At 40.9% G+C, this 22,308-nt stretch overlaps 1 protein-coding gene across 8 annotated transcripts in view; it reads left to right on the top strand.

Annotated features, from left to right (window-relative positions):
* Nucleotides 1-22,308, top strand: part of trappc9 (trafficking protein particle complex subunit 9) — a 248,090-nt gene that overhangs the window by 24,956 nt on the left and 200,826 nt on the right. For all 8 annotated transcript variants that reach the window (XM_065471289.1, XM_065471291.1, XM_065471290.1 and 5 more), the window contains one exon: nt 232-375. In XM_065471289.1, coding sequence (XP_065327361.1) covers nt 232-375 — 144 coding nt within the window. The remainder of the gene's footprint in view (nt 1-231; nt 376-22,308) is intronic.

Genomic DNA, 22,308 nt, shown 5'->3' with positions numbered 1-22,308 from the left:
AGATATCAGCATAAAGATCTCAATACAATTTGAAAACAATATGGGAGATGATAATGTGAATGTTTGACATGGGACAACAAAGATTTAGCTGATCTGCGTCAGGCAGAATATGTCTCCGATGCATGTGGACTAATCTGATTTGATATCTGCATAACATTAGATGTCAGCAATGAGCTTTGTCAGCCTTGTAAATCTGACTTTTATTTTGTCATCGCTCTCCCTCTCCCACAGGTACCCACAGAGGCTGGGCTGCTGTACAGATGCGCCTTCTGCATGAACTGGTTTATGCCTCCCGTCGCATGGGCAACCCGGCCCTGTCTGTGCGCCACCTGTCCTTCCTGCTGCAGACCATGCTGGATTTCCTGTCTGATCAAGGTCAGCTCACAAAAAACAGTCAGGAGGAAACTTGAAATTAAGCAGAACACACTAATGCTTCATTGCAGAATTGAAAACCTGTGTGGTGCTTTTCAGCTTCATGCCCTGCCTTTAAAAAAAAAAAAAAAAAAAATCTAGACGCAGCCAACCTGTCCCCTGGTGATTGCAGCATTATACCACGAGTTTTAATAGTATGCGATACACAACAAAGCCAGCTTTTTCTTGGCGGGAGTGCAACATTGTGCTCTCCCGCTGCGACAGCAGCCAGGAGATAGGGTTTTTACTGAAGCTGTGCAAGCCAGACGCTTCACTGGCCACACAAAAGAGGCCAGCGTAATCCCTGGTTGGCTACTATGAGAATTGATGGTGGGAGGGAGAATAAGGGAGATGAGGTGGGAACAAGATGAAGCAGACTCACAGTATAAAATATTAAATGTTAGCAAAGGGACTTCTGCAGCTCTGCCTAGGGTGTTGCTGGGACAAGCCTTCTTAGAAACAGCTCTGCTGGAAAAAAAATGTCTGTCTACAGCTTTACACACATCAAAGGGCAGAAAAGCCGTGTGATGTAATTACTACTTTGTTGTTGTATCACAAGAAGTGAGCGGGTATTTTCTCCCTGAAGAAAGTGACCTTGTAAGCCGAGTTCTTCAGCAGTGCTTTCTGCTGCACTAAAATACCATTTCATATTTACTTTGTGTAACTTTTTGGGCTCAGAGCGCTGTCGGGTGGAGTTTTGGTGCCCTCCGTTTGATTGCCTTTACTCCCGTCAGCAGTGTGATATTAAAAGTACCAGGAAGAAGCGAAGTCTTGTGAAATAAGTCCCTTTTGATGTGTGCACTTATGTCATAATAGGACAGCAGTTTACAATGCTCTCACTCCAAGTTTGATTCCTGAGCACATGTTCGGTGCATCATCATCATCAAAGTCACTAAACTGTACTTTTAAATGTAGTGAAACTGGACAGAGTGATAAATTAAACCAATTAGATTCATTCAAAGTTATAAAAGCAATAAAAGCATCTCTGTCTCCCCTGTCCAAACTTCTAAAACAGCCAGTAAAAAGCTTTACTTTATTTTTCAGTATTGTGATGTCTTTCTTCTGTTGCTGTGTCTTCTCATGACAAACATGTTGGCATACGTATCAAGAAAGACATGGCACCCATTTCACACATCCTGCCTTTACAAGGGCAAGCAATACCAAGTGTGAAGCATCCAGCTGTATACTATGGAGCTGGCATTGCCCTCAGCTGCTATTGTGTACGCTGCCTGCTTTATGTATTTATTTATTTATTGGATGGGAAGCTTTGACAGTTTAATAAGTGTTATACTGTCTCTCCCTTTTGAAATGAAGTGAAAACTTGTTCTCCTGTGTTTGACTGGTTCAGCTGTTTAGCTAGCAGAGCTGCTAATGCTTTAGCATCTTTTTTGCCATGCCATTTAAAATAAACTGAGGCAAAGTGGAAAACTGTTTGCTGGTCAGCAAAAGCTTGTTATTTGTGTTCACTTAAACCAAAAATTCGTAAATGTACAGTACTGTGAAAGTTTCCAGTTCCCCAATGTTAATAGACTGCTGTGGGGATGTTTTTTTCCATTTATATGTAACTCACATAGGTGTTCCTATCCTCTAAAGGTTCATAACATTAAAAAGACGTGAGAACCTTTAGATTATGGCTGCTGTCTCTTGGGACGGAGAGTTTGTAGTAAGAAATTCCCTCTCTTTTTAGTTGTCTCTTCGTAATTTGCAGTAAAGAGCCCTCTATTCTGAATCATGCTTTTAAATCAGTGTGTTGTTTTTAAGAGCAAACGTGTAGAGCAAAGGACACTATTGTTGTCACTGAGTTCACTTACTTTTTATTTCTTTTGATTAATTAAGAAGTTTAAATATGGGCATGCACTTGTACTTCCATTATGTGCTTAATTTGACATGTTATTTCATTTTACCCAACTGGCAGTCTGATGAACAACAATGTGATAATTGCATTGAATGTTAGGCATTACTGGTGCTTGATGGCACTGGTGTTTGTATGGCTTCCTAACTTTGTGGCGGCCAGGACTTTGGAAAACCTGAAAGAGGGTTTTGGGGTAAGGAATGAAGTCTTATTACTATTTCAAGAGAGTGGATGAATCACGATGAACAATGATGCAATGTTTTCCTTGTTTAATTTCAGTGACCAGTGAAATTGCCTTAGCAAAAATGCTTTATATCAGTTCCTGAACTGGTACATTGATATTTTTTTCTTGAGTTTGCAGACTTGCATCATAAATTCAAAGGGCAGATTGACATTCAGACGTGATTGCCTGCATCAGATTCTCTGAACACATGTTCTGTTACAGTCATCCTGAACTTTGTTTTGAGAATTTAAATTGAATTAGCCAGCTATATTCACATGCATAATTAACACCCAGATTACTGAAATGGGTGCATGGGTGCAGCAGTAGCCTTTTAAAACTGTTTATATTTAGGCATAAACTTTACTACTTGTATATCATTTAGAGATGGACCGATCCGATATTACGTATCGGTATCGGTCCGATACTGACGTAAATTCCTGGATCGGATATCGGCGAGAAATAAAAAATGTAATCCGATCCATTAAATATCAAAAAAGCACCTCACAAAACTTGCCACACGGCGTAACTCGGCTCATAACCGTAGCAGTCGGAGCAGTGTGCATCACGTGATAGAGCGGCTGTGTGTATTTGTAGCCTCGCTAGCAATCCAGCATTTCATCTCCGAGGAAGTTATCCCAGAGAGAAGTAAAGCAAGTGTGTAAGTTCATCTCTGAATGTTTGTAAAGCGTACCTGCGTTAAGCTTAACAACCGATATGTGGAGCGACTGCCTCTTCTCTCTCTCTCCCTCTCCTGCCGCTACTTCATGAAACTGCTTAATGATCAGCTGATCGGCTTTTCTGTCGCGAGTCCGTCTCTCTTCTTTGATTTTGGCCCACTTTGCACCACAAGGAGGAAAACAGCAGCTGAACAACAGCAGCACGTTTAACCTTGATAAGCTGTTGTTAGAATTTATTTAATATTACTTTCTAGACCAGGATCCTTTTCTACGTAGCTGACGGCTGGTAACTGTGCAGGGGCGGATCTAGCAAAGTTTAGCCAGGGGGGCCGATAGGGCATTAACAGGGAAAAGGGGGCACAAAGACATACTTATCTTTCTTATTCTCATTTAAAATGTCTAGCTTTTAATAAATAACTATCTCAGTCTTACACCCAAAGTTTTAATCTGATGTAAAATGTATAGAAGTCCATTACTGTATATGGTAACTGTTAAATGTCTAATATACCCTAGTAAGCTATAGTACTTTTTCCTTTGGGAAGATACCATCTGTGCAGTTTGCAATTCTGTAGAAGAAAGATGTTGAATCTATTTAATTATTCTTGAAAAATAATTTATTTCTGTGCATTTTTTTTCCACACTGCATCAAAGTTGATTATGTTGATTAAGCATCATGAGGTGGAGGGTGGTTCCCTTTTTTTTGCTGGGAGTTTGCAACCCTATTAGTTAGGTTGCTTAATATTTCTGCTAAGTACTCTTTAAAATACCAGAATAGGGAGGATGGTACAGGTTTAAGTTTATTAGATTGATCAGTATTGCTGAACTATCAAATATTTTGGGTGCAGTGTATTTTTTTTACATACAGGTATAACAGAATAGCTTTAGTGTTGTTGTTTATTTAAACTTGAGTATGAACTTATACAAAATGCAGCAAGATATTAAAAAAAAACAGTTTTATTGATTAAAAACACACTATATCGGATTAATATCGGTATCGGCAGATATCCAAATTTATGATATCGGTATCGGTATCGGACATAAAAAAGTGGTATCGTGCCATCTCTAATATCATTATCAAGTTTAGTAAGTCAATAATAGTTATGTTTCTAAAGTTGTTCAGTGCATGCAAGGATCTTTGACAAATGGAACTTTCTTTGAATTAAAAATACACTAAACTACAAAAATAACTGAAGTGAGGCCACTGATACAACACATCAACTGTCCTGTCTTCTTGAGTTTACAAATAGGAGTTGTCTGAAAGCAGCAGCAACAGTGATTTGTTTCATTTTATTCATACAGCTGCATAGTGACAAAAATGTGTATTTGTTTTGTACCGTTTGATTTGTTCTTTGGTGTGCTGTATTTGCTCCATATATCACCTTGGGTTTGGAGAATAGGACTGATATTATTTGTTAACCATCACAATTTGCTTTAATAGTTGTAGTGTAGTGTATGTAGCATGGCTTATTATGAATGTGTAACAGCAAAGTGCTGTTACAGGAAGTGATAGTGAACTAGAATGAGAAAGTTACCGTGATTCCAACTGGGGACATGCAGCATTTTCAGGATGTTGGGTCAAACAAAAACATACTTCTAGGTCACAGCATGCAAACTGGGTGTTTCCCGGGGATTTCATTTAGTACTTTTTTTTGCTGTCAGTGATCAAGTGCAAGTAGTTGTGACGACCATTTTTAAGACAGAGATTTCCTGTTGGAAGGCTGATTCATGAAGGTTTGCAGATAATTGCTGTCTAATTTAGAAATGCAGGCATATTACCAACACATTGCAATCAATCTGCAGTACGGTACTTAATTACTCCCAGGAAAAAGTAATTTGTTAATACTTAATTTTCATGTTACTCTGTAAAATAACCTGAAACGCATTGCCTCATAATTACCGGATAAGAATATAGACCTGAGGCTACAGTCTCACACACCAACAGAAATCCCTATCCTAATAAGGATACACATATGATCATCTTTCTCTTAGTAGAGCACAAAGCAAAGATAATAACGAGTACAAATATGCTTTAAAGTGATCGCCATGGTCATTCTACTTCAGAAACATGAACAGTTAGAAGCAGAAGCTGCAGCCCGCCTTCTCATCTGCTTGTTACTTGTTGAAGTTCGAGGTCTGGCTACTGGGCTGGGGTTGGCATTCACTCAGCTTTAACATCACTCTGGGTTCTTGGCTAGCTTAGCGTTAGCATGCTGTCTGTGCAGGTGCTTGTAAAGAGCCGAAGTTGTGTTAGCAGCATAATGCAATTGTTTCTGTCCTGGAGCAGTCTTTACTTTACCATCGCACTCTCGTCCTTTTGTGTAATAAAAGTAATGTCTGACATGGAAAATTAGCTGATAGTACAGCGAGTACAAGAACCGATAAGCAGGCAGACTAACAATTCCAAGAAATGGGACTACTGGGAACCAGTTCTCTACAAAAACCAGTTCTCGATTCCCATCCCTACTTGTCTGTGACTCTTCTCTTTGGAGTCGGGAAGTCAACTCAGTTGGTTGCCAGCTGGTTGTGATGTGGTTATATTCCTATGTAAAAGAATGCCTGTTGAGTGTTATTTTTGTGGTTAATTCACTATGCTGCAGGATCCTTGTCAGTATATGTGTAATGTGTAAATATGTGTAATTTCTGAGAAGCTGTAGCTGGACTTTGAACCTAAATAATGAAGTAGTTGTGAATTTCTGTTTAATGTGAATTTCTGGGCATATAGACAGCAACAGATTTGATATTTTCATCAGTTTATTGCAGCTAATCACTATATAATCACACGCGTACTGCATGTAATTGCCAACTTGACCTTCTTCAGTATTGACCTTCTTCAGTATACTTTTTCCCACATTACAGTAGTGGAGAAATGCATATCTCTTTGTTTTTTTAATACAACGGCATTTAATTGACCTGTTTGGTTACAAAATGTGAGCATACAGCTGCACAACATCCACTCCATTTACATAGGAAAGAACAACCAGATAGATGTTTCTTTTTTTTTCTTTTTTTTAATATATATTTTTTGGCCTTTCAAATGGCTTTCATGGATAGAAACAGTAAAGTTCGACAGGAGAGCGGAGGGAAAGAGAGGGGGGAAATAGGGCTGTGCGATATGACCAAAATCTCATATCCCGATATAAAACATTTATCGTCCTGACAACGATATAAATCACAAAAATGTAATATTTTCTGTAAATTCTGTGAATCTCGGGCAACTCGACTTGCATGAAATGTTTCCAGCTGGGCGTCCTTTACCTGGAGTCGAGTGTTTTAACCGATGCATGAAACTATACATTTTTAGACATAAGTTGTAACGGCTACCATTTTCTTTCAAAAGTTTGAGTCAAAGGTTTATTTATTTAGCACCTGACGTCTGTTTTTTGCTTCTCATCCGTAAACTCTCTGCATACTCTTTCACGTGATTCCGTTTATTTTGAAAGGTCTCAACAGGATCTTGAGCTTTATTGTGAAAGGTTTACGTGGAAAACAAACAAGCGGACAGCGGAGCCACGCGATGGTTTTACCGTCATTGTTGCTAACGACAACACGTAAAAACAGGCAGTTGTCCGTCTGTAGTGTGGTTATATTAAATATAAGAGAAAGAGAGAACTTTAAGAAATTAATATAGCCACTACAATGACCATCAAAACGATGAAAAAAATATTGCCGTGAACAGTTTATTTTACGACACCACGAAACAAACGATAGCGTAATAGGAAACGATAGATGTTTTTATATCGTCATCCAATATATATCGTTATATCGAACAGCCCTAGGGGGAAAGACATGCGGCTAAGGCCAACAGGTCGGTCGGCCTCTGGCCACTTTCAGCCATGCGGCATATGGTCACCTGCTCATCCGACTGAGCTACGCCGACGCCTAGACAGATGTTACTTAGGGCTCTAGACTAACTTTTTGCCACGGCTGCACTGGTGCACCAGCACAAAAGTTAGGCGCACCCAAATTTTTCAACCGCATCGCTTAACACCACAGTTTTACATGTGCACTTTTTTGGGGGGGAAATTGATGTCCATACAGACAATATGGATTTGTAAATGATTAGCTAACAATCTTGTGCTTGTGCTTAAAGTGCTTTGGCACTCTTTGGCAATATTGTAGACAGTGTTAAACTTAATCATCACATCAACCTCTTCTGACGAAATGTTTGCTGCTGCCTGAAAGGCAGTGGGGAGAGGGGACACTTGGGCAGTGCATTTATCGCAGCATATAATGTGTTTTCTGGATACACTGTGCTTTTTCAACATTCAAAGATTGATGGTGATAGGTTTGTAGCTTAACCCTATTCGCTGGAACGTTGAAGGCAATGTAATTACACAGCAAGCAAGTTCTTTATGTTTCACGTGCACGGGAGAGAACCGGACAAACGCCGTTCCTTCGCTTGACCCCAGTTGCTCTCGTCCGCTCCCCCGTAACACTGCTCTTTTATTGTGGTTCCATGAATATGCATAGGTTTATTAACATATGACATCTTACATAGGTATGCATGTGAACAAAGAATACCGTGTGTGTGTGTGTGTGTGTGTGTGTGTGTGTGTGAAATGTGACTCCCCAAAGATGGTGCCAGGAGTCTAGTGGTCCATCTAAACAAAAGGCACTTAGCCTAAAACAGACATAGATACGTTTATCCTACCATAAAACAATAAGACAAGGTACGACCTCTCCCATGCTCCCAGGATGTGGGTTTGAATACCAGAACATCCTGGAATGCACACAAAGCCTTTTACAGCCTACTGAAGATCACACATCCTATCACTACACGATCGATTATACACCTCTAAGCATATATGGTTAAATATTTCTAAGCATAAATGGCAATCAACAATACAAATCTAACAGATGGCTCTGTGTCAGAGCACTGGCTATGAATTTCACACGGCTCAGGCCTTAATTTAACAAAAAACGTATCAGTAGTTCTTTGCATCTTTTCACATTACACTCAGCTACATCCACTTCTGTTGGCCTAGGCTATTCACTACCTCTGATTGGTTTAGACCACGGTATGGGCATAATGTGTGTCTGTTGTCGACCACATGGAGACTTTCAGAGTTGCAGAGACTTTTTTTTTGTTACTTGAACAGTTGGTCGCACTGTGGTCGCACCATTGGTCGCATTCTAGAGCCCTGCTTAAACGTAAGCAACACATTTATGCCATTTACATTTGTGTGTGGTTACCTCAAGCCATTGGCTTGACTAATATCTTGATAATTATCTGTGTTGCTAATGTATGCCATTCAGAATTCTCTTTATTGTTATTTTTACTTAGTCATATTGAAGTAGACGTATATACATTTTGTTGGGCACCACTTGTTTTTCTGGATAGCCATTGAGTCTATGGGTGCTGGCTTAGATCTGTGCTATCAGCGTTTCTGACAAATTACTTTTTCTTTTTTTTTTTACCTTGTTGGTATCTTGTAAATAAGCAGAGAGGAAGTGTTTCTTTGTCAGCAAAAAATGGTTTACTATGCATACAGTTTTGTAAACTAAAGCAGAAGTAAGTTTAATATGGCTTACCTTATATAGTATATACTTATAAAGTTGTATAGTGAGCTATTATAGAGAAATTGTAACTTTAAAAAAAATTGTAGTGTTATTTTTTTAAGATTCATGTTTAACTTATGCTATTTTTGTAACTGCTGGCTTTTTGTTAGCAATACAGACACAAAAATCTAAATTATTCCTAAAACTGTTGACACATGTGTCTGTTGCTTCCCAATAGTTTTCATTGCACTATATAATTTAATAAGTCTCTCTCTGAATATAATTCTTTTGTCTGCACTATCATTAAAGTTACTTGAAGCTCTAGTCTCACCGCTTCCTTGTAGTGCCTATAAAAAATTTTTTTTAAAAAAGTGAAAAAAGAATGTCTCACAGCAAATACAGAAAACACCTGGGTGGCTTTAATTAAACGGATCTGTTTTTATTGCGTCATCTTTTTTAATTGGCTAACACTATTATTCAGTCTGGCATCAACTTATTGTTAGCATTGTTTCTCAAAACATAAACAAGATATATGACTGATTTAACAGTGAGTCTGTTGCTTACTGTGTGATAAGTGAGTTTTCTGTCAGTGCCAATCTGACTGTTCAGATGGATTTTTCATCCATCCATCCTCCCATCCATCCATCCATCCATCCAGGGTTGGGTCACGGGGGCAGCAGTCTAAGCAGAGAAGCCCAGACCTCCCTCTCCCCGGCCACCTCTTCTAGCTTGTCATGGGGATCACCAAGGCAACAACAGGCTAGCTGAGATATAATCCTGCCAGTGAGACATGCCTGGAACACCTCACTCATGAGGCTCCCATTAAAAAAAAAAAAAAAGAAAAAGAAAAGCTGGAAAAGTAGGTGGTAGTAAAAGGAAACAGCTGGAGGAACATTTTGCAACTAAACTGGTTGGTTTTGGATTAGGAACATAATTGGATATAAGGAGACCATCCCAGAGAGGCAGAGTTTTTCATTATAGATGATAGAGATGGGTAGAGGTTCACCAGTTTACAAATTGTTGAACAGTCTCAAAATAATGTTTCTCAAAATAAAATTGCTAAAACTTTGATTATCCCATTATCTACTGTATACAACATCACCAGAAAATTCTGAAAATATGGTGAAGTCTCTCCAAGAAACAAGGCCATATTGAATATGTGTGATCTTTTAGCCCCTAGGTGGCAGCGCATTAAAAACGGGTATGACTATGTCATGGAAATCACTGCATGGGTTCAGGAACACTAAATCAGAAAGTGTCTGAGAAGACAGTTTGATGTGATATTCAAAAGTGCAGGTTAAAGCTCTGTCATACAAAGAAGTCACATATGAACATGATCCAGCTATCTACTGAGCCAACGTGGAAAACTGTTCTGTGATCAGACGAACTGAAATCTGAAATTCCTTTTTTGAAAATGTGAATGCCATGTCATCTGGACTGAAGAGTTAAGGGACCATCCGTATTAATGCTGACTCAAAAGCCTGCATCTTCAATGAAATAGGGGTGCATTGGTGCCTATGAAATTGGTAGCTCTTATATCTGGGGATGTGTCGTCAGTGCTGAATGAAAAGTACTGATTCCTGATTGCTTATTTATTTATTTTTGCATATTTCTCACACATTTCAAATCATCAACACATTTTAATATACAGAAAGATAAAATGCAAATTTTAAATGAAGATTTCAATTATTAATGACTGTAAGCTATCCAAGTCATTGACAGCTGCCATTCTGGAAAGCCAGTGAACCACAGTGATTATCCGCAAATTGAGAACATTTCGAACAGTGGTGATATTTCCCAAAAGTGGCTGACCTACCAGAATTACTCCAAGAGCACATGAATGAGTCATCCAGGAGGTCACAAAAGAAGCCTGAACAACATCTCCAGAACTGCAGGCCTCACTTGCCTAACCCATGCTTTTCTGGGTTCTCCATTTGGTCATAGTAGTTTATAGCCCAGGGTTCCAAGCGTTTTGATCAGGTACTACTAGGGCTGGGCGATATGACCCAAAATTCATATCTCGATATTTTTTAGCTGGATGGCGATATAAGATATATATCTCGATATTTTTTTTTTAAAGCCATAAAGTAAGAGCAAAAAGAGAGTTCTTAGTCAAAGCTGTGTCCGAGATCTCACACAGGCACTTTTATTAACATACAGCGTAGATGTACATGAAAAAAAACTACAGAAAAATAAATTATGAGCATTTATTAAATAATAATGCTCCATAAATTTAAAAAAAAAAACAATGTTGTTTTGTGCATAACAAAGAGCTCACAATTGTGCAGTCAAAATGTAAACTAACAGACGCTGAGCATAATAACAAAGACGGATTTCACAGCTGCTCTGTTCCCAACAGAGCTGCGTGACTGACAGCCTGGAGTTTGAAATCCGCTTCGTAACCATGTCTCTTAACAGGTGCCATTTGTGGTCCTTATACACACACAATACGGTAATATTACGTTTAAGCACAGTACGTATTACTACGCGAGGCTCCTCGGTAGCCGTAATGCTCCGACAATCCATCAAGCAGTGCAGCTCCGTAGCTTACCAAAGTCATACTAGAACATTTTTTGACAGATTACTGAGCGCCGTGTACCACATAAAATCGGTTCGCAGCCATCAAGCACAACCAGAATTCATACATAAGGCGCGCTGTCAACTTTTGAGAAAATGAAAGGATTTTAGGTCGTGCAGCCCCTCTGGGCTGCATAGCGTTAGCGTGGTTAGCTCGTTAACACCGTCCAGCCCCACGCACGGGGCGATGCGCAGTAACTCGTGAACGGAGATTTGCCGTGTCCGTCTTGTCGCTGCCTGCAGGTGAAGCGATGGGGGAGGGGGAGTTGTGTTCAGTGAAGGAGAGAGGCGAGGCCGAGTAACGTTGCGTAAAGACAAAAGTGGACGAAAGAGAGGCAAACTTGTGGCTCCACAACTATAATTATAACGTAACATAGACTATATTGATATAAAGGATATTGTCACATCTCATATCTCGTATAAAAATATATCGATATTTTTAAAAAACTCGATATATCGCCCAGCCCTAGGTACTACACTGTGACGTCGTCAGACTCCATGCCACTGATTGGCTGATAAGTAGCGTCAGTTAATGAGTCATTGAGTGTCGTTTACGAAAATTAAAACCGCAAGTTTTGAAATCCGCCGATTATATTTGAATCAGGGAAATTTTGTATGGAATGCCAGGACTGACATAATGAATGAATTAAATACACCATTAAATAATTAATTAAAATTGGAAGTACCGTAGTTTTCGGGTCATAAGCCGCTACTTTTTTTCCCACACTGTGAACACTGCGGCTTATACTGACGTGCAGCTAATGCATATTTTTTTTTTTTCATGCGGCCAAAAACATTTTGCCTGGTAACAGTAGACCAATAAAATTGATAAGTAGTATATATACGGTACATATTTTTTACCGGTTGTTAAGAGACGTTGTAATGTTGTTTGTGCAGTGTTCCGTAAAAAAAACCTAAGCAACGTAATTTGTGTGTTACCGATACGTACGTATACTTAAAGGGAGCCGTGTTACAGGCGCTGTTCGAGGAAAAAAGCATTTGCAGTATGTATTTTTGTATGTTACCATAACGTTTATGTTACCTTACGGATTAAATTAAACGTTAAAAATCCTCACGTGTAATATTTCTGTGTAAATATCTCATATTACAAGTGAAACGCATACGGCTTTAAATCCGGTGCGACCGGTAAAAGTACAAAATTGATTTTCTTTCTAAAATTAGAGCATGCGGCTTTTAATCAGGTGCGCTCTGTAGTCCGGGATTTACGGTAGTTAATTGAATAAATATTTACGACTCTTAATTAATTAATTAGTGACACATTTAATCACAGGCAGCAATGGTGGTGGTATAAAGTTTTAAAATACCCTGTTTTTCTGTCACCAACTACACTTTTAATAGTGTTTTAGCCGCGATTGTAGTTGCCTAATCTTCACGTCTGGTCAGGTTGTCAACATAGAACATGTTTGCAAAAGTACTCCGATTTTTTCAGAGATGTCACTAGCTCTGCTAACAGTCAGCATGCAGAGTGTACCGAGTTCCATCTTAACAGTTTTTTTTCTTCTTTTTTTTGCATTTATTTGTTTTGTTTTTTTTGTGTTCCACATGTTGCATTCGCAGATTCTCATTTTGACCGAACGATCGTCTCTTTCCGCCTGGTCTTGTATCTCTGTGCTTCTGTAACATAAAGAATGAGCTGATATTTTTCTCAGGACACCAGCGATCAGCTCAACAGGCCCTCAGTTTACCTGCATGCTTCCTCCTTACCTGTCAGCTGTTTAACACCTGCTCAGTTTTACTTCACTGTTTTATTTACAACTGAGCAAATCGGTTTGGCTGAGGTGAAAGTTACGTTTCATAACTGCATAGTTTTACTGAAGTTTAATGGTTCACTGGCACATGTGTTAGACTGAACCATTCACTTTTCCTTGTCTGGTGTGTTTTGGATTTTTTTAACAGTGAATTTTGAGATTTTAGACAGGGGAGGGGGGGTGGGAATGAGTTTTTTTAGCATTTGCTGGTGAGTGTTTAGCTACAGACACAAGCCTGTTTGTTTTATTAATTGTTGGCAGCCGAATGCGTTCTGTTTTAGGTGTTGTTTACTGAGCTGCTGCGTTCCTGACAAAGGAACACACGAACCCGACCAGTACAAGTTTGCAGGAGTGGTTCTTTTGGCTTTGGTTGAAAGTCATCTGAACCTTCATTTTCTAAAACCACACTGTTTTTTCGCCTCTGTTGTGTTAAAACTGGGATGTTTCTACAAGCGGCTTTGAGAAGTTCCAGCTTGATATCGTGATGAAGGCGTTTGTTTTTGGTGGCCTGATGTCGTTGCTTTAACAAAGTTTCGATTTTTTTCTTTGGCTTCCGCGAGTTTGTTTGACGGATTTTCTGCTATTTTTTGATGAGATATTAATTGAAGTTTGGAGGGCCTTGATGAAGTTTGGACCAAAAGTATGCTGGGAAATGTCTTTATCTAAGTCACAACCCTGCTTCGTTTGGTTATGCTCTGCTTCAAATGCACTTGCTTCTAGCACTAGCATGTATGTTTCTTTGGTTTCCCCATTTAACTGCCGTTTACTTAATTTTGCTTCAGTTGTGCAAACCTTAGCACGGGACACCTGATCGTTAGTTGTAGCATAAATGTGAGACCTATTTAAATCCCAGTTTGGGTAGATGAGCGCACTTTTTGTTAACAGAAAAAAACGAAAAACTTAAATATTTTCCATAAAATACATTTGAAGTAATATTTGATTGTTATTATAATTCATCAGCATGTACATTTTCCAACAAGGGGAGACAACATATTGGACCTGGTCTACACACAGGAAAATGGAGCATACAAAGCCATCCCCCTCCCCCACATCGGCACCTCTGATCACCTCACTGTTATGCTAATGCCAGCATACAGACAGAGAGTGAAGATCATCAAACCTGTTTTGAAAGAGGTAAGAGTGTGGCCACAGGAGGCCACCTCTGCTCTTCAAGACTGCTTTGGGTCAACTGATTGGGACATATTCAAGGAAGCAGCCACCTACAATAACATCATAGACATTGAGGAGTACACAGTAGGGCTGCCACAAAAGATTATTTTGATAGTCGACTAGTCACCGATTATTTTTGCGATTAGTCGACTAATCAGATCATGCATCCATTGGACGTAAAACGTACAGCTTATTGCACCAGCATGCATCTGCTCTTATATAACGATCATTAGCTTACAGCTTTAAGTGTTTAAAGTATGTGCTAACTAAAAATAAAGACAAGATGATAATTTATTAAATTTTAATGAAATTTGCAGATTGTTTCGGTGCAGTTTAATAAACTCCTTGCTATCTAAAATATAACGGGACACCGGAGTATATTCTCGAGCATCTCACACTTCTGATAACCAGTTGTCTGCTTGACGTTTATTCAGCTGTGTAAAAACTATAACTTTAATCTCAGGCAAACCGATTTACTCAGGAACAAATAAAATACTAAAAAAAAAGCCAAACAATAACATTTTTAAGTTATCTAAGTGACTTATGTATGTTTAACCTGAGTAGCGAAAGACGGCGGTGGGTTTGAAAACCATTTGCTGGGAGTCCGGTGTTCTCACGGGCTCTAGTGAGCCTTTCCCCCGGCTAGCTATCGAGCTAGTGGTTAACAGACGTCTCCGAAAACGTCGGAGCGCTTTTGAAAATATGTGGTGTCTTGATAAACTGAGCAGATATTTGAGGTTTACACAGCTACATTCTCGCCTGAAAATATGTTAAACGTTTATTTTGTAACCCAGAAAGAATAATAAGAGTAATATTAAAACTAACTAGCTGCCGCCATTGTTGGAAACTGAGCTGGGCTGCGCTATGAATTCTGGGACAGAGCTACTTCTTCTTCTTCGGGGTTTAACGGCAGCTGTCATCCTTGTACATGCAGTGCTGCCATCTTCTGTTTCAGTCCGTTATTACACTCTTAAATCCTACTACTTATTCCTGCGTCTTTTGTGATCTTACAAAGCTTCAAACGACGCGTCGACTATTAAATCAGTCGTCGACGATTTTGATAGTCGACGTAATCGTGACTAGTCGACTAATCGTGGCAGCCCTAGTACACAGACACGGTGAGCTCATACATCACCAAATGCATTGATGATGTTACACAAATGAAAAGTATCACAACTCGAGCCAACCGGAAGCCATGGCTAACAGGAGATGTCCACAGGCTGCTGAAGGCCAGAGACAAGGCCTTCAGAGCTGGGGACGAAATAGGCCTGAGAACAGCGAGAGCCAACCTGTCCCGTGGCATCAGGAAAGCGAAACAGGACTACACACACAAGATAACCTCCCACTTCAATGATAGCAAGGACGCACGAAGCCTATGGCAAGGCATCCAGGCTATTACAGACTACAAGCCTGCAGCGCGTAGCTGTGAGAGCGACACCACTCTGCTCAACAACCTGAACAGCTTCTTTGCACGATTTGAAGCACAGAACAACACACGCCCACAGAAAACACCACCACCTCCACACGACCAGCCTCTGTGCCTGCCTGCTGCCAGCGTGAAGAGGACACTCATCACCATCAACGCCCGGAAAGCAGCGGGTCCAGATAACATCCCTGGTAGTGTGCTGAAAGACTGCGCAGAGGAGCTGAAGGATGTCTTCACAGACATCTTTAACATCTCCCTGAGGCAAGCCACTGTCCCATCATGCTTCAAGACTGCCACCATCATACCTGTGCCAAAGAAACCATCCCCAGCCTGTTTCAACGACTACCGCCACGTGGCACTGACACCCATTATCATGAAGTGCTTTGAACGACTAGTCATGTCACACATTAAATCCACCCTGCCTCCCACCCTGGACCCATACCAGTTCGCATACAGAGCGAAACGATCCACAGAGGATGCAATCTGCTCTGCCCTCCACCCAGCCCTAACTCATCTGGACAAGAAAGACTCATATGTGAGAATGCTGTTCATAGACTTCAGCTCAGCATTCAACACCATAATACCACAACAACTCATCTGTAAACTGGACAGACTGGGCCTCAGCACCTCCCTCTGCAACTGGCTGCTGGATTTCCTCAGCCAGAGGCCTCAAGCGGTGCGTGTGGGCAACAAGATCTCAAACAGCATCACCCTGAGCACGGGGGCTCCACAAGGCTGTGTGCTCAGTCCTCTGCTCTTCACCCTGCTGACACATGACTGCACACCAACCTACAGCTCCAACCACCTTGTGAAGTTTGCGGACGACACAACGCTGGTGGGGCTCATCACCAAGGGCGATGAGACCCACTACAGGAAAGAGGTTGAGCTCCTGACCACGTGGTGCAGAGACAACAACCTCCTGCTAAATGTTAGCAAGACCAAGGAGGTTATTGTCAACTTCCAGAGAGGCCACACCTGTCACCCCCCATTGACCATCGACGACGCTGCGGTGGAGAGGGTGAGCAGCACCAAGTTCCTGGGGGTGCACATCAGTGAGGACCTCTCCTGGACCACCAACACAGCATCACTGGCCAAGAAAGCACACCAGCGCCTCTACTTCCTGTGCAAACTCAAGCGGGCAAGTGCTCCACCACCCATCCTGACCACATTCTACAGAGGAACCATTGAAAGCATCCTTTCCAGCTGCATCACTGTGTGGGGCGGTAGCTGCACTGACTATAACAGGAAAGCTCTACAACGCATTGTGAGAACAGCTGAGAGGATAGTTGGTGTACCACTCCCCTCCCTGCAAGACATCTACACCACCCGCCTCACCCGAAAAGCCATCACAATTGTCAACGATGCAACCCACCCCGCGCACTGTCTGTTCAGCCTCCAGCCCTCTGGAAAGAGATACAGAAGTCTCCGCTCCCGCACTACCAGGCTCACCAACAGCTTCATCCACCAGGCTGTGAGACTGCTGAACTCTCTCCCCTCCCAGCTCCCAGCCAGCAGAACCACCAGATTGGCAGAAGTATAGGAAGACAGACTGGACTCTACCCCCCCCCCCCCCCCCCCCCCCCCACCCCACCCCACCCACGCACACTCCCCAACAAGGAAACACTCTCTGAACCAAGAACTGGAAAACACTCCTGTCTGGAAACAACTACCTCTGCATTGCAATTGCACACACCTGCTGCTATATATTTTTTTGTATTTTTTTTTAGCACTATTTATATTATTTATATTACTATTACTGCTGCTACAGTCTTATGCTGCATTAAAACAAAAACCCTTACCAACCACAACCTGGGACTACCTCAAGTAGACTAGCATACTACTTTCCAGAGCACACTGTTGGAACACTTTATTATATGTTAGGTCTTGTCTTGTTATATCCTGTATGTTACCTAAATGTTGTGCATCTGCACTTTATTGTTGTCAAAGTCTACGCATGGGACAGTGTGAAACGTAATTTCAATTCCTTTGTATGGCAAGTACATTTGAAGAAATTGACAAATAAAAAAACTGACTTTGATAATTAGGCCTTTAGATGGGCCAAAGATTGGCACCAACATTCATTTTGATCAATCATTATTCTTTGTGCAAGAGCACATTTAAAAAAATCCATCCTTTCATGGTCCTTGTGACCAAAAATGGTCCCGCCCCAAAAAGTGCTCTAAAAATCTTATATATTAATATTTTTTTCCACTTTAAATGAGTCAGTCTTTTAAAACTACTTCTGCTTAAAATATTTATAACAAGTTTTAATTATATTTCCGTTGTTTTAACCCTTTAAATCCCAGTTTGGGTACATGAGCGCACTGCTTTGATGAGATATTAATTTGACTATGGTATGCATTTCAAATCTCAAGCAGCAATGGTGGTCGTTGGGCTGGGCGATATGACCCAAAATTCATATGTCGATATTTTTTAGCTGGATGGCGATATACGATATTTATCTCGATAATCTTTTTTTTTTTTAAAGCAAAATTAAATTGATTTCTTTTTTGACTTCTTTAAGGTTATTTTTCCTTCTAATTTGCTCTCTTTGCTCCTGAAGAGCCGCGTATGCTTTAAGCTTTCTTACATTAGCGTTGTGCTGATGATTTTGAATTAATATGTCGGATATATTAATTCCCTCTAACTCTAAGTTAGAGTTCCAGCTCCATATCGCGACGACGGCGTTGGTTCTCGGTGGCCTGACGTCGTTGCTTTAACAAATACTGTCTTTCAATTTCTTTCTCAAGATCAGCCAAAGCACGTTTTTCTTTGACTCTCTCGTTATTATATTGGCACAGTTCAATGTATTTTTCACGCCTTTTTTGCGCCTCTTCCATATGCTTTGCCAATAATATGTTGTCAGCCTTCCTGCCAGCCTCACCCCATTCCCGACATTCCCTTTGTTCATCCTGCATTCTCTCTTTCTTTAGCCGGATTGCGTCCTCCCAGCTGCTGTGGAGTGACTTAAACCTGGCTTTTCTTTCAGCCTCCGTTCTTTCTTCGTCTTCAAGGTGTTCCACTAACGGCTTTTTCTCCTGTTGCTCCTTTAAATTGATTTCTTTTTTTAACTTCTTTAAGGTTATTTTTCCTTCTAATTTGCTGTCTTTGCTCCTGAAGAGCCGCGTATGCTTTAAGCGTTCTTACATTAGCGTTGTGCTGATGATTTTGAATTAATATGTCGGATATATTAATTCCCTCTAACGCTTCGTTTAGTTTTCTTTTTTTTTTTTCTTTCTTGGGCTCGTGCAGCAATTGTGTCTTGCTGCTCTTTTAAGAGTTGAGCCTTAAATCGGGGTTTTCTCTCAGCCTCGTTTCCCTTTTCCTGCTCAAGGTTTTCTGCTAACTGCTTTTTCTTCTGTTGTTCCTTTAACTTGATTCCTTTTTAATTTCTTTAAATTTTAGTTCTTTCTAATTTGTTCTCTTTGGTATTCAAGGACCGCGTATGCTTTAAATGTTCTTAAATCAGCGTTGTGCTGATGATTTTGAATTAATATGTCGGATATATTAATTCCCTCGCTAATTTTTAGGTCTTTTTCTTTTTGCTCTCTCACTTTTTAAAGCTCTGCCAGTACCTTGTTTGGCATTTGAACCAAGGATGTTTGGAGGGCCTTGATGAAGTTTGGACCAAAAGTATGCTGGGAAATGTCTTTATCTAAGTCACAACCCTGCTTTGTTTGGTTATCCTCTGCTTCACATGTGCTTGCTTCTAGCACTAGTATGTATATTTCTTTGGTTTCCCCATTTAACTGCCGTTTACTTAATTTCGCTTCAGTTGTGCAAACCGTAGCATGGGAAACCTGATCGTTAGTTGTAGCATAAATGTGAGACCTATTTAAATCCCAGTTTGGGTACGTGAGCGCACTGTTTTTGTTAACAGAAAAAACCCGAAAAACTTAAATATTTTCCATAAAATACATTTAAAGTAATATTTGATTGTTATTATAATTAGGCCTTTAGATGGGCCAAAGATCGACACCAACATTCATTTTGATCCATCTTTATTATTTGTGTGCAGGAGCACATTTAAAAAAATCCATCCTTTCATGGTCCTCGTGACCAAAAATGGTCCCGCCCCAAAAAGTGCTCTAAAAAAATGTTATATATTAATATTTTTTTCCACTTTAAATGAGTCAGTCTTTTAAAACTACTTCTGCTTAAAATATTTATAGCAAGTTTTAATTATATTTTTGTTGTTTTAACCCTTTAATCCCAGTTTCTTTACATGAGCGAACTGCTTTGATGAGATATTAATTTGACTATGGTATGCGTTTCAAATCTCAAGCAGCAATGGTGGTCGTTGGGCTGGGCGATATGACCCAAAATTCATATGTCGATATTTTTTAGCTGGATGGCGATATACGATATTTATCTCGATAATCTTTTTTTTTAAAGCAAAATTAAATTGATTTCTTTTTTGACTTCTTTAAGGTTATTTTTCCTTCTAATTTGCTCTCTTTGCTCCTGAAGAGCCGCGTATGCTTTAAGCTTTAATGTCTTTTTCTTGATGACAGTCTGTAAGTACAGTTCTCAAGTCATCCGTTAAAAAGTGTCAACTTACATTTGCTGGAGTCCATACAAACCAATGGGCTGAGTGCAGTATGACTGCACAGCTGGAAATCATGGGACCAGACCCGGGTACACAGGAAGCAGTTGCGGTGCTGGCTGAACACTGTAGCAGGATGGGGTGCCCAGTTGGTCATACGTCATCCGTCTCGGCGGGTGTCTCTGTCGCTGTGGCCGCTGAGGTGTCTCCTCCTCAAGTCTCTCGAGTACAACAGGTGGGGGAGGGGCAGGTATGTCACCTGCACTGGGCTCTGCCTCCTCACAAGTTGTCTCCACGACAGCTGGGTCAGGCGCCTCCAGATGCTCTCCAGCAAGAGGCTCTGGTGTTGGTGCAAGAGCAGGGGCTGAAGCTGCAGGCTGAGACGTTGCTGTAAGAAGTTCTTGTTCTGATGGCTGGGACACAGGTTGAGGTGGTGCGTAATGACAGCGGTATTCATCAACACTGCTCTCATCATCAGAGTCTGGCACAACAGCGACGGGTACGATTATCTTTTTCGGGCACTTTTTCAAAAGGTAAGTGGTCACATGACATAAGCAAGTTTCTGTGAAGCACTCTAGAGCGCCCTCTGCCTCTCTCCGGTCTTACCTCATAGATAGGGAGGTCAGGCCCCATTTGTCTGACTACTGTGTGAACAGTGTCCTCCCAATAGTCTGTCAGTTTCCCTGGACCTCCTCTAGGTGTCAGGTTTTTGACCAGAACTCTCTCGCCAGGTTGTAACACAGAACTCCTTACTTTTGTGTCGTAGTGTCTTTTGCTCTTTTCAGCAGCTTTCTTTGCAGTCTCATTTGCTATAGAGTATGCTTGTTCCATGCCCTTTCTCCATTTCTCAACATAGTCTCTGTGGTCACTAAAACCTGTTTCTGAGTACAGTCCAAAGAGCATGTCTACTGGTAGCCTGGGTGACCGTCCAAACAGTAGGTAAAATGGGGAGTAGCCAGTGACTTCACAACGTGTGCAGTTATATGCATACATTAACTTGTTGATAGATTCCTTCCAGTTTGACTTTTGTGTTTCAGTTAGCGTTCTAAGCATTTGCAACAATGTCCTGTTCATACGTTCAACTTGACCGTTCCCTATTGGGTGATAGGGTGTTGTCCTAGAACCGGCCATGCCGCACAGTTTCTTGAGCTGACTGAATAGCTGATTTTCAAATTCACCTCCTTGGTCATGGTGAATGCGACAGGGGAAGCCAAACTTTAGGGCATAGTCATTGAATATCAGGTTTGCAGCAGTTTTGCCTGACTTTGAGGTGGTGGCATAGGCTTGTGCAAAACGTGTGAAGTGGTCAGTTATCACTAGAATATATTCATAACCACCTTTGCATTTGTCAAGATGGAGAAAGTCTATACACACCAGCTCAAAGGGCTGCATAGTTACAATGTTTGTTAAAGGAGCTTTTGTTTCATGGCTGGGCTTTTTCTGCTTTACACAGGAACAAACGTTGGTCACATAATGCTCGATGTCTGCCTGCATGTGTGGCCAAAAGAAGCGTTCACGTATCAAAGACACTGTGCGATCAACACCTTGATGGCCCATATTATTGTGCAGCTCTTCAAGTACAGTCTTTTTGAACTGACTAGCTGTTTCCGGGCAGAAGTGAGTCTGTATAAGATGCCACTGTTATCTAGCGTTAACTTGCCCCACTCTCTGAACAAGCATTTTGTCTTAGGGTCAAATGTTCTTAGCTCTTTGGGCAGTGGTTTTGAATCTGTCTGTTTACACTGTAATACAGGGCTTATAACAGGATCAGACTTTTGCGCTTCATTAAGCTGTTCTTTTGGTATGGGTGTGAATGTTGCTTCTGCTGGCTCACCTTCCGCTGTGACTGACATTGCTGCAACTGACAGTGTCCATGTGGCAGGTGTGTCTTTCTGTACCTCAATGGCCTGGATAGCAGCTGAGATAGTGTCCGGTGGCACTTCCTCAGAGCAGTCTCTCATTAAGGTTTCTACATCAAGTGGCATTCTTGATAAAGCATCTGCGTCACTGTTTTCCTTCCCTGGTTTGTACTTAATGGTGAAGTGAAAATCAGCGAGCTCAGCGACCCATCTTGATGTGGTGGCATTCAGTTTGGCTGTTGACAAAATGTATGTTAGCGGGTTGTTATCGCTATAGACAGTAAATGTTGGGGAATTGT

This window comes from Pelmatolapia mariae, linkage group LG22, assembly GCF_036321145.2.
Source record: "Pelmatolapia mariae isolate MD_Pm_ZW linkage group LG22, Pm_UMD_F_2, whole genome shotgun sequence".
NCBI classification, from domain to species: domain Eukaryota; kingdom Metazoa; phylum Chordata; class Actinopteri; order Cichliformes; family Cichlidae; genus Pelmatolapia; species Pelmatolapia mariae.
The sequence above is the reverse complement of the archived record's forward strand: the minus strand, read 5'-3'. Positions and strand labels throughout refer to the sequence as shown.